We start from the raw sequence: 12,591 nt of genomic DNA on the forward strand, positions 1-12,591 counted from the left end.
GATCTGATATACATGTACATTTTGAAATATTCCCCACAATGGGGCTACCAATGTATCCACTGTCTGATAGTTACCTCTTCCTTCCTTCCTTCTTTCTTTCTTTTCCCTTTTCTTCCTTCCTTCCTCTCTTTCTTTCTTTCATAGAAGATTCAAGATCTACCCTTACAGTGAATTTCGAGTACACAGTACACATTCTTGTACACCAACCCTCCAGAATTTACTCATCTTACAGAACTGAAACTTTATGCCCCTTAACCAACATCTACCCAATGTTCTCTTCCTCCTGCCTCTGGCGACCACCTGTCTGCTTCTATGGGTCCCGCTATGTGGAAGAAGGCAGAAGCAGGCAGACCAGGTGGAGGCTATTATTGTAATCCCAGTGAAAGCTGCTGAAGGTCAGACTGGGAGGTGAGCCTGGCTCAGATGTTGGGTATATCATGAAGATAGAGCTAACCAGAATTTTCTAACAGATTTGCCAGATTTCCAATATCTAGGCTATCAAACAAATCACCCCAAACTTAGTGGCAAAAACAACAACAGCAACAACAACAAACACTTCAGTATGTTCACAGTTTCTATAGGAGAGCTGGTTTCTGCTCCACAATGTTCTGGCGCCTCAGATGGGAAGAATCAGTGGGCTGGAGGTGACTCTACTGTCCTGGGGTCTGGAAACATCAAGAGGTGCCTTCACTCATATGCCTGGGACCTAAGCTGGGATGACTTGAAGTCTGGCCTCAGCCGGGACTGTTGAGTGGGTTGCCTCGATGTGGCTTGGGCTTCCTCACGACATGGTGGCAGGGAGTGTGTGTTCTGACAGCTAGGTGGAGGCTGCATGCCAGCTATCACTTCCACTACATTCTGTCGGTTATAAGAGAATCACTAACATCATCCCAGATTCAAGGGGAGGAGAACAGGACTCTACTTCTTTTAATTAAAAAAAAAATTTTTTTTAAAAGTAGGTTGTACACCCAACATGGAGCCCAATGTGGGACCTGAACTCATAACTGTGAGATCACAGACCTGAGCTGAGATCAAGAGTTGGGTGACAGTAGTCAAGTGACAGTAGTCCCTGGACTCTACTTCTTGACAGAGTGGCAAGGCCACATTGCATAAGAACATGTAGCACAAAGAGATACTGTTGCAGCCTTCTTCTTCTTTCTTTTAAAAAGATTTTACTTATTTATTTGAGAGAGGACACAGCAAGAGAGGGAACACAAGCAGGTGGAGTAGGAGAGGGAGAAGCAGGCTTCCCGGTGAGAAAGGATCCTGCTGCGGGGCTTGATCCCAGGACCCTGAGATCATGACCTGAGCCAAAGACAGACGCTTAACCACTGAGCCATCCAGATGCCCCCGCTGCCATCTTCTAAAAATTCAATTTGCCAGAGTCATGGAATGAGAGAAGAGAGGACTGATGCATGATCCTAAGGCCACTGGCCCCAAAGGCTGATGGCGGTCCTCTGGAGAAGCACAGGCAGGCTCCCTCTTGGGAATAGTTCTCCAAAGCGCTCCAGCCCGGTTATTCTGCCGCCTTCACTTGGCTCACAGGAAATTCCCACATCTGTGCTGAACTGAAAGAAGCAGCCACTCTTCTTGCAGACCTTCCCCTCCAAGTCCATGCTTTTGCTTCTTGCTGTTTTAGATATGAGTCAAAACCTCATCCCTTGCTTTACCCATGGGGTGAACAGACTTTTGTCTTTAATTTTCACTTTTTAAATAACTTCCAGTCAGTGACAAGCTCAGGGTGAAAAGCTTGCCTTTGCAAGTTCTGTGTATATGACAGTGGAGACCAGCCCCAGTGATCCTTACATCCTGTTGTTAATACCCTCGTGTTGTCTCCCGCCATGACTCTGAGCTGGTCCAGGTGAAAAGAATAGTAGAGGATATAGTTTGTGACTTGGGTGGCTAAATCATAAAAGGGCTCAATGGCTTCCATCTTGGCCTCTGCCACACTGTGGGGGATGCTCAATCAGCCGCTGGAGAGCACTTCATCTTGGAAGCAGATCCTTCAGCTGGAGCCCAGCGGTTAGAGACCCCAGCCCCAGGGAGCCTCTTGACTGCATATGAGAGGTCCTGAGGCAGAAACACGCAGACAAGCTACTCTTGAACTCCAAGCCACAGAAACTGTGAGATAATACGTGCTTGCTGTCCTTACGTGGTCAGAGAGAACTGAGCCAGCATCCTCTGACCTCACTGTGGAATGCGGGAGTACTTAGCACCTATCATGTCAACATTTTGTTGCAAATGTCACTTCCAGGAGATCTCTTTATATCTTTTTTATATCTCTACATTGGCCCCTATCCTGTCCCATTACTTCATTTTATTTTTAAATAATGCTTAGTGACTGCTGGAAATAAAATAAAAAACCAAACCGTATTTGTTTATTTCTATGTTTAGGCTAGTTCAGTGTCTTGATGGAAAGTTCTATGAAGGAAGGAGCTTATCCATCTTTTCCACCCAGGGCCTGGTTCTCGAATGCAGGGCTTGCTGTCATTGTCACATCTGTGCATGAATCCAAACTGGGAAAAAGGGGTGTGTGTGTGTGTGTGTGTGTGTGTGTGTGTGTGTGAGAGAGAGAGAGAGAGAGAGAGAGAGAGAGTGTGTGTGTGTGTGTGTGTGTGTGTGTGGTTTCGGTGGTTCCCCTTAAGGTGGATTTGCATGTACGTGACTTTTGATGAAAAAAGGAACTGAGAGAAGCCCCAGGCATCTGGGCAGGAGGCATAGGAGGCAGAAGCCGTCCATCCCTGGCTCTGCCTCTTAGGATCCTGTGTTAGCTGCAGCCATGTACATGTATACCAACTCTGGGAACCAGTACCTGCCAGGTATGGCCCTGGCCAGGCTTGAGCTGGGGGTCAGGGATGGTTGGGACCCAGATTACAGTATTCCCCACCCTGTGGCTGGAAACAGGGGCCTGAGGGACAGAGGAGGGAATGGGCTGAACTCTCACCTGCTTTTCATCTGGAAGGGACCAGAGAGGAGGAGGAGGATGATGGTGATGACTATGAGAATATGGCGCCACCCTACAAGGACCTTCCTCCCAAGCCAGGTAAGATGACTTCTCTGAGGCCGGGTGAAGGAATGTGTGTTTCGTAGCCTGGGGGAATCACGGTCCTCAGGGGATGTTAGCTGGACATTATGGACACACAGTGAGCCTCCTGTGTACCCAGATCATGCCAGGCACTATGTTGGTGGGAGTATCTGTATCTCCGGCTGCCCTTGAGGATCTCTGTGTGAGGGGAGAGGCAGTTCTGGGCACAGCCTCAGGGGAGCAGGTCTGAGAAGGGAGGGACAAAGAGAATGGGGAAATCTCCAGGGGGAATTGAGTGGTGGGAGGATTGGCCTTAGAGGGGGGGCTATTGGAGTGGGACTTGAGGTATGAGTTGGAGTTTGTTAGGAAGAGATGTCCAGTAGAGAACTGGTGGGTTGTAAAGGTCCTGAGACATGAAAGCTGGTGTTTCATAAAACTGTGAGTGGACCAGTGGCTCCCCAGCAACCTCCCATTCACATTCTGGGCCCAGATTGACCTAGATCTTAGACTTGGGTGCTTCATGCCTGGCCTGGGACTCAACAAGAATCTGATTAAGTGGGTATAAAAGTGAAGACTTAAAAAAAAGTGAAGGCTTTGTGGTTTCCCTGAGCCAAATCCCACTAGGGCCTCTGAGGGTTGACTGCTGTGTTGGTGTCCTTGAAGAGGGGCCATTCCATGTGGGGTGAGGCACTGCATGCTCCACTTCTTAATCCAGAGTCAGACCAACCTGGGATGTTCCTAAGCACCATGGGACTCAGATGGAGGAGGAGGTGAACTTGCTTGGCGGTTTGTCTGTCTCCCAGGTCCCACTTGGTACCAATGCAGTTGACTTCACCATCTGACCAACAGTAGTACTCCTCCCCTAAAGTTAGCCTCCTCCCCATCTCTAATTGCAGCCCAATTCTCTACCCCATCTTTATTTCCAAATCCAAAGTCATCACCCTACTCCAACAGAACTAAAACCTAACTGTAACTTCTTCCCCCTACCTCAGTGCAACTCCAGTCCCATCTTTATCTCCATCACATCCTGACTCATGACCCTACTGCCATGTCCATCACTGTCCCCAACCCATCTTCAACCCCATTCTCATCCCAATCACAGCCTTGACTCCAACACTAGCCCAAACTCACCCGTCTTTAACTTAGGGTAAACAATTGTCCCAGTTTGCCCAGGACTGAGTGATTTCCTGGGATGTGGGGCTTCCAGTTTTAAAACTGGGCAAGTCCTGGATGATCCAGGATGGTTGGTCATTCTGTCTTAACCCTGTCCCCATCCCTGTCCCTAATTCCATTCTTATGCTCAACCCTATCCCTAGCTTTCCATTTCATCCCAGTCCTGGTTCCATCCCTGCCTCTGATCTGTTTCCGACCCTCATACCCGCTCTAATCCTGAACTTCTCTTCTGCAGATTCAATGGCTCCACCCAGGCCTCCAAGGGCAGGTGAGCTGGGGTTGGGGGTACAAGGAGACCCAGTGCTGGCTTTGTCCTGCTCTGGGACTGAGCAACCATTCTTCCCCCTCCCCCCAGGAAATAATACAGAGAACCCCCCACTTCCCTGCAAGTTCCCAAAGATCAAAGGTGAGAATCTAGGGCTGGGGTCTTTTGGCTTTCCTGGATGAAGCCCTGGTCTGCATAACAATTGTCTTTCTGACCCCTTCTAGGCCTGGACCTCACCCCTGTCCCCCGAACATCTCCTCAACTGGGTGAGCTGTGGGAGACACCTGGAAGTCTTCCCTCCAGTTCCCCAATTCTGATTAGAGAACAAATCCGATGGGATGAGGGAGGTGTTGATCTTGGAAGACAGAGTCTTTCAGCAGCTTTTTTTCCCCAGCAACTTTTGAATCAACCTTTTTCCCCCTTTCTCCCCAGGTGTCAATCTGGAGGATCCTCCATTCCAGCCATCCCTAGCTAGTAAGTACTCATGCCCTCCCTGTGGATCCCTATATTCCCTCTCATGGTCGCACGTATGCTTGAGTCAGACCTCTAGCCACAGAGGAAGACCCTGGGGGCAGAGAAATGTGTCCTTTCAGAAGCTTCTCCCCTCTGAGTCTAGACCAGACTCTGAGGGATGCAGGGTGCCTGGCTGATAATTTTTAGGTCCCACCTCCTACTTGCATAAGGTATGGGAAACATTCTCTGCCCCTGATGCAAAGGTCCTAGAATGGGGAGCAGCTTGGGCAGGGGCTGCTGAAGAGGATAAGAAATGCATCATAAATGTTTGAAGCAGTGCTGGGCCCAAGTCATGCATGACCTCTCCAAGCCCTCAGGTTACTTATTTGCAAACTGGGAATAATAATTACATCTATATAATAAGGGAGAGGATCCAATAAGATAACAAGGATGTGAGAGGTTGCTTGGCACACAGTAATTTCTCTTTAGTGTTCTAGGTTAGGTTGTAGTTGTGTTAGGTTATGGTGATGGTGCTGGATTTGGAAATGGAGATAGGAATGGAGATGTGGCTTCATTTGGAGATGGGGAGGGGCTACATTTGGGGAAGGGGTGGCCCCGGAGCACAGTAAGTGCTTTTCTGGGCTTCTTCATGGTTTTTTTCCCCTGACCCCTCTTGCTGACCCCATCTGGTAATACAGTCGTGACCATGGATCTCTGTCTCTCTGCTTTTGGAGAGAGGCTCAAGTGTCTCTTCCTCACTCTCTGAAGCACTAATACTGGTCTCTCTGTCCCCATCCTCATCCCCCAGTAACTTCAGTATCCCAACTCAGTCAGAAGTCCAGGTGTCCTGGATGCTATCAGGAGGAGAGACTGGTGGTGTACCTGTGCCTGCTGGTGGTGGTGTCCCTGGTCCTGGGCTGCACTGGTCTGGCTGTGACCCTGATTAAGTGTGAGTAGGAAGAGGATGGGGCATGGGGAGAAACTGAGCATTGGGCATGGGAGGATTTGGGCTCAAGATGGATTCTTCCTCATAGACCAGGAGATGGTGGAAGAGCTGAAGATATTAACCTTTCAGCAGATGGCATGGCAAGCAAATGGTAAGTGGTTCCAATTGTCCCTTCTTCCCATGCGTATTGAACACTCAATGTGAGCCCTCAAACCCAACTCCAAGACCACTTCCAATCCCATCTTTGCCAAGACTTGTGTTAGGTGTTGGGGCATAGGTAGGGTAGTGAACACCTCAGGCAGAGTTCCTGTTTTTTGTGGAGTGTGTGTGTGTGTGTGTGTGCACGTACATGTGAGTCATATTGGGTGGTGAGTCCACCACCCAATATGGTGGCCATTAGTCTTGAGTCACTGGCTATTGAGCTCTTGTAATGTAGTCATTCTGAACTGAGATGCACTGTAATTGTGAAATACACACCAATGTCAAAGACTTGGTACAAAAAAGAATGTAAGATATCTCAACAATATTAATAACAATAATCTTTAATATTGATTACCCATTGAAATTATACTTTGGATATATTGGGATAAGTAAAGAAATAACATTCAAATTAATTTTGCCTCATTCTTTTGACTCTGAAAATGTGGCCATTAGAACATTTAAAATTATGTATGTGGTTTCTATTTTATTTCTGTTGGACAGCACAGTCAGGTATTGAGAACCATTTACCAAATTATCACTCAAATGAGTATAAAATTTCAAATCTCAATGAATTGTCCAAAGAAAAATCATTCTATGAAAAAAATCTAATTAGGGATCTTGACCTTATCTTTGGGAGGGTCAATAAGGGCTTCTCTAGGAAAAGAGTGATATAGTTGAGTGAGAGAAGAGAAAAAATTAATCAAGTAAGATGTTGAGGGTTTCAGGTGTATGCAAAAGTCCAGTGGTAGGAGGCAACATCATAAGTACAAGGGAGGAGGATGGTGCAGTTGAACAGGTGAGAGGTGATGATGGCTTGAATGAGAGTTGTGGCCATGAGGATGGAGAGAAGTGGGTGGAGCAGAAAGTTTTAGGAGATAAAAGTGACTAGACCTGGAGATGGATGGGAATGGCAGTGAGCAAGAGGGAAGGGTGTCAAGCTGGAAGAGGGCATGTTAGTGTGAGAGTAGGGAGAATACACGCATTAGTTGTAGCAAAGTCTTCTGGGTTGACATGGCCTTCACCATGTTTGTTGAAGTCTGAAAATTGTACCATTCTATGTGCATGCCTTCTCTGCACATCTCAGATCAAGCCACTGTTCTGCTCAAAGCCTAGTGATGGCTTCTCACTGCCCAGAGTCCAACACGAAACTCTTGGCTTAGCATTCAAGGACCTGGACATCAGACCTCACCCTATTTTGAGCTTTAGCTCCTTGAGATTCACCTTGATCTCTACTACAGCAGCCTTCCCCAACACACTTGCCTCTGTACCTTGGTTTCCAAGGCGGCCCCTCCCTGTGGAGCCTCCCTCTTCTGTTCACAGATACTGAGTCACCATCTTCCTTCAAAACCCATCTCCTCCAGGAAGTCCACCATCTCCAATCTTCCCCAAGGCCCAGAGATCAATCCCTCCTCTGAGCCACTCTAGGACCCTCTCTAGGCACTGCACATGTCATTTTGAGTTCTAGCACCACTTACTAGAAAGAGGGTGCAGTGGGGAGCACTGATCTTGCTTCTGTCTTGTGTGTTTGCAGTCATTGGTGGGTGGGTGGGTAGATGGGGATTTGGGTTTCTAATCTTCCAGCCTATGTCTGCTAACAGTGACTGGCATGGCAGGGATAGCTGGCCTGAAGAAAGACATTGACCACATAAGAACTAACACCAACCAGTCCCTCCTAGAACTTCGGGGGTTATTAGGTGAGTGGGACTTGGGGAACTGCCCTGAGATGGGGGGCATGACGGAGCTGGCACATTGCACAAATCCATGGGGGTGATTCACACTGCAGTCTATCTGAATGGTGCTACCTGGAGTTGAGCAGTACACAGCCTGCACAGCTCTATATGGCACAGCACGTGCATGACCCTGGCTCTGGGGCCATTCTGATAGCATTCTGTTCTGTCTCCAGATTGTACCAGGGTCACCTGCCCAGAGGGTTGGGTCCCCTTTGAAGGAAAGTGTTACTACTTCTCCCCAACCACCAAGTCATGGGATGAAGCCCGGAAGTTCTGCCAGGAGAATTATTCTCACTTGGTCATCATCAGTAGCTTTGCTGAACAGGTGATCCATCCCTTCCAAGCCCTTGAGAATCAGTGGGATTCACATATCCTTCCTTGGTCTGGATGGAGAGAAATTAGAATTGCTTTAGGGCCATTAAGACTTTTTTTTAATAGCAAGGTTGTGAGGACATGCCCTACTTGAGTTTAAATCCTGTTTGTGTTCCTTATGCTGAGTCTCAGTTTTCTCTCTAACCTGGAGATATAATAATGGATATCTCTTAGCACTTTCTATTCTCCAGGCTCTATTCCAAACATCTTATATCTTACATTAACATAGTTACAACCCTGTAGGTTAGTGTGTGAGTCAGGAGAGGTTATGTTATGCTGAAGTAACAGACAGTCCCTGTAGCTCAATGATGAAAATAGAAGAGGCAACTCTGAAAGCTTCCACTTACTTGTACTCACAAAGCAAGTCACATGGGTCCTCCTATGCTTTTAGGTGGTAGGGAAATAAAACCACCTGTGGAGGATAATTGGCATTTTGTAAGCAATTGCAATGATTTGAGGCTACCATGATTAGATAGCAAAATGCTTTGTACATAGTACATATTATTTGTACTTTATAGATGAGGAAACTGAGGCACAGTACATTTAAGAAACTTGCCTGTGGTCAATTACAACTAGCGAGTGTCAGAGCTGGGATTTGAGCCCAGATGTTTGCATGGCTTATCTTTCCCCATCATTTTATTTTATCTGTGTCATTATTTTCAAGTGGATTTCTTGTAGACAGAATATAGTTGGATCTTATTTTTTAAATTCAATCTGACAATTTCTAGCTCTTCATTGGTGTTTTTAGACTACTTATATTTGATGTAATTAAACTGATGGCTGAATGGAGTTTGTACTTGCAGAACTTTGTGGCTAAGGCTCATGGCTCTCCACGGGTATACTGGCTGGGGCTGAATGACAGGGACCGTGAAGGGGACTGGAAGTGGCTGGATGGGTCACCTGTCACTCTGAGGCAAGTATTGAGGGCTCTTGGGGTCTCTGCTCCCTGTGGGTCTTTGTACAGTTAGAGCCAAAAGATTCTCTAGAATCCCAGTCGAGGGTGGATAGAGGAGGCCCAAGGGTGCTTTTTTGCGGATAGGGCTTCTGGTCCCTGTACCTTTTAAATGTTCCTTTGCAATTTTCCATTGCAACATCTCCTCCTTTTGGCACAACTGCTCAATACATCAGGTCCCCAGGTCAGTGGGTAAGGGGGAAAAAACAAAGGAAGGGTGGTGACAGGGGCAGGAGGAAGAGGAAGTTTTTGATATGCCAAGAGGATGAGCAGGATCTCTGTGTCTGTCTCTGATTCTCTGGACTTTACATACATTAACCCATTTGTTTAATCTTTTTAATAATCCTGTAAGGAAAGTACTGTTATCAACTCCATTTTATTTTATCTTATTTCTTGTCATTTTCCATTTTCTTATCATTATCCATTTTCAAGATGAGGAGACTGAGGCACAGAGAGGTTAAACAACCTACCTCGGGTCAGAGAGCTAGCAGGTGGCAGTGCCAACCAATGTAGCTTTAAAGTCTATACTCTTAGCCATTATACTTTACTTTTTCAAGGAGTGTATGTATTTGTATTTTAAGTAAATGTTAACAAACTGCCCCTCATAGTGGTTATACCAATTTATTCTTTCACTGACTTGACTGTGCTTTTCTTCTTCAAGAGTTCATCAAGCTTTTGTAATTTTTGATAGCTTAATTATAGGTGAAAATGGAATCCCAATATAGTATTAATTTGCATTTCTCTTTTAATGCCTGAGATGGGGTATCTTCTCATACGTTTAATAGCCACAGGTATTAACTTTTCTGTGACATGTTTATTCATATCATTGGTATATTTTTATATTGGGATTTAAAAAATATTTTATTTATTTATTTGTCAGAGAGAGAGAGAGAACGTGAACATAAGCAAGGGGAGCGGCAGACAGAGGGAGAAATGGGCTCCCCACTGAGCAGGGAGCCCGACACAGGACTCAGTCCCAGGACTCTGGGATCATGACCGGAGCCAAAGGCAGACGTTTAGCTGACTGAGTCACACAGGCTTCCCATATTGGGATTTTTTTTTCTTATTGATTTCTAAGGACTATTTATATATTAGAGATATTAGTGTCCTGATGGGGATCTCATTTTTTATTAAAGATTCCTGGAAGAATGGGGCACCTAGGTGGCACAATTGGTTAAACATCTGACTCTTGGTTTCAGCTCAGGTCATGATCTCAGGGTTGTGAGACTGAACCCCCTGTCTGATTCCACACTCAGTTTGAAATCTGCTTGAGATTGTCTCTCCCTCTTCCTCTGCCTCTCCTGCTCATGCTCTCTGTCTCTCCTTCTGAAATAAATAAATAAGCCTTAAAACAAACAAACAAACAAACAAACAAACAAACAAAATTCCTGGAGGAAGACACAGCTCTGTGAATAGAGAAGGCAAACTGTGATGCTGTGCGTGCTCCGCTGACTCCTCATATGGGCTGGTGCAGCCCTCCCCCAGCAGGGGGCACTAACTGCTAAAGGCTCAGGGTTATGCTCTCCCAGAGAGTTGTCCTCAGGGGAATGGGAGCCTGCTCAGCTAGGTTACTCCACTCCCAGTGGGGTCAGCCCATAGCCAGTGAGTGGCTGAGAGAAGCCTGGATCCCTTGTGACACACTGAGATAACTCGGTGGTGCTATTCATATTCCCGAGCTCCCTGTCAGATCAGGCTGGGGCTAGATCAGACTGAACCCACATCCCGGCTCAATGCCTCCCCCTGCCCCATCCTGCTTCTCCCAGTCCTCTCCTGAGAGCACCCCTTAATAAATCCCATGCACCTAAATCACCAAATCAGGCTCTGCTTTAAGGGAATGTGATCTAAGACACGACAATACCTGGAAAGTTGGGAGGATTGCAGGGGCGAAGGAAGGGTTCTTTGTAAGAGGCAGAAACTGACCAGATGCAGGAAAGGGATTCAGGAGCAGGAGATTATCCCCTGCGAGCAGGGAGGTGGGGCTGAGTTAAGGGGACAAGCTGGGGTGAAGGGGATAATGTGGTAGCTTCAGGTAATTCTGAAAAGCTGAAGAGATGATTAGGATGGAAGAGACTTTGAACCATGAAGGCCTTTCCTCCTCTCCCCTGCCCCAGCCATATTCTTTCTTTAATTAATAGACTTTGTTTTTTGCAGAAGATTTGAGTAGAAGGTACAGAGAAATGTTTCCTATGTTCCTTCTTTCCTGCACACAGTTTCCTCTATTATTAACCTCTTGCATTTTGTGTGGCACATTTGCTACAAGCGATGAACCAATATGGATACATTATTATGGACTAAAGACCATCATTTACATTAGGGTTTACTCTAAGTGCTGTGCATTCTACTGTTTTTTTTTTTCCTCCATTCTACTGGTTTTGACAAATGTGTGACATCATGTATCCACTGTCACAGTATCACATACGATGCTCGGAAAACCCCCCTGAGCTCCACCTATTCATCCCTCCCCATGCCCACTTTTCCTCCCTCCAGCTTTTGGGACCCAGAGGAACCCAACAACATCTTTGAGGAGGACTGTGCCAGCATGAACAAAGGTGGCACCTGGAATGACCTCTCTTGTGACAAGACTACATATTGGATCTGTGAGCGGAAATGTTCCTGTTGAACCTCACAGCTGAGGGTGGGTGTGACTCTTTACCCAGTGCTCCTTGGCTCTTGGGGGAAAGAACCTTCTGCCCTTCCACAGAAGACTGCCTTTCCATGAGCCGACATGGATATAGCTAAGATGGAACCAGGAGCTTGGATATTGCAAGGCCCCTTGGGCGCAAGTGGGAGCATTTCTAGGAAGAAGATTTGAGGGCTTGTTCTTTTTTTTTCCCTAAGATTTTATTTATTTATTTGGGAGAGACAGTAAGCAAGAGAGAATGCGCACAAGCAGCGGCAGAGGCAGAGGGAGAAATAGACTCCCCTGCTGAGCACGGAGCCCCACACGGGGCTTGATCCCAGGACCCTGGGATCTCGACTTGAACTGAAGGCAGACGCTTAACTGACTGAACCACCCTGGTGCCCAGTGGGCTTCTTCAATAGGATGGTGTCTTAGTTTGTCAGGCTGCTGCACCAAAAAACTAAACCGGATGGCTTATAAACAACAGAGATTTATTTATTGAAATTCTGGAAGCTGGGACGTCCAAGATCAACGTGTAGTGTGTAACGAGGGTCCACTTTGTGATTCATAGATGGCCATTCTCTTGCCGTGTTCTCCCATGCTGGAAGAGGTGAGAGCTCTCTAGGGTCCCTGTTATAAGGACACAAGAATTCTACCCCCATGCCCTAATCACCTCCCAAAGGCCCATCACACTGTGGGTTCAGATTTGACAAATGAATTGGGCGAGGGCCCGTAATGCAGTCTGTAGCAGGTAGTTTACTGGAGAGGGAAGAGGTCTTAGAGATGGTCTCCCAGTTCTGGGGTCTGAGGAAACTCACCAAGTCCGTGATTATGGCTCTTAGGAAGCAGTGCTG

At 46.7% G+C, this 12,591-nt stretch overlaps 1 protein-coding gene across 1 annotated transcript; it reads left to right on the top strand.

Moving 5' to 3' along the window:
• Positions 1–2,690: 2,690 nt before the first annotated feature.
• CLEC17A (C-type lectin domain containing 17A) lies at positions 2,691–11,917 on the top strand. Its single transcript, XM_045992056.1, has 12 exons — positions 2,691–2,819; positions 2,963–3,043; positions 4,434–4,466; positions 4,554–4,604; positions 4,688–4,729; positions 4,896–4,937; positions 5,725–5,865; positions 5,951–6,013; positions 7,662–7,757; positions 7,967–8,118; positions 8,969–9,078; positions 11,605–11,917. The coding sequence occupies exons 1-12, from the start codon at positions 2,780–2,782 to the stop codon at positions 11,735–11,737; spliced, it is 984 nt and encodes a 327-aa protein (XP_045848012.1). The 5' UTR covers positions 2,691–2,779; the 3' UTR covers positions 11,738–11,917.
• The last annotated feature ends 674 nt before the right edge of the window (positions 11,918–12,591 follow it).

Source organism: Meles meles, chromosome 20 (assembly GCF_922984935.1).
Source record: "Meles meles chromosome 20, mMelMel3.1 paternal haplotype, whole genome shotgun sequence".
Lineage (NCBI taxonomy): Eukaryota > Metazoa > Chordata > Mammalia > Carnivora > Mustelidae > Meles > Meles meles.

Coding starts and splice junctions, on each gene's coding strand:
- CLEC17A (XM_045992056.1), top strand. CDS start 2,780: ATGTACATGTATACCAACTCTGGGAACCAGTACCTGCCAG. Junction 7,758..7,966: donor AGAACTTCGGGGGTTATTAG/GTGAGTGGGACT, acceptor TTCTGTCTCCAG/ATTGTACCAGGGTCACCTGC. Junction 8,119..8,968: donor TCAGTAGCTTTGCTGAACAG/GTGATCCATCCC, acceptor TTGTACTTGCAG/AACTTTGTGGCTAAGGCTCA.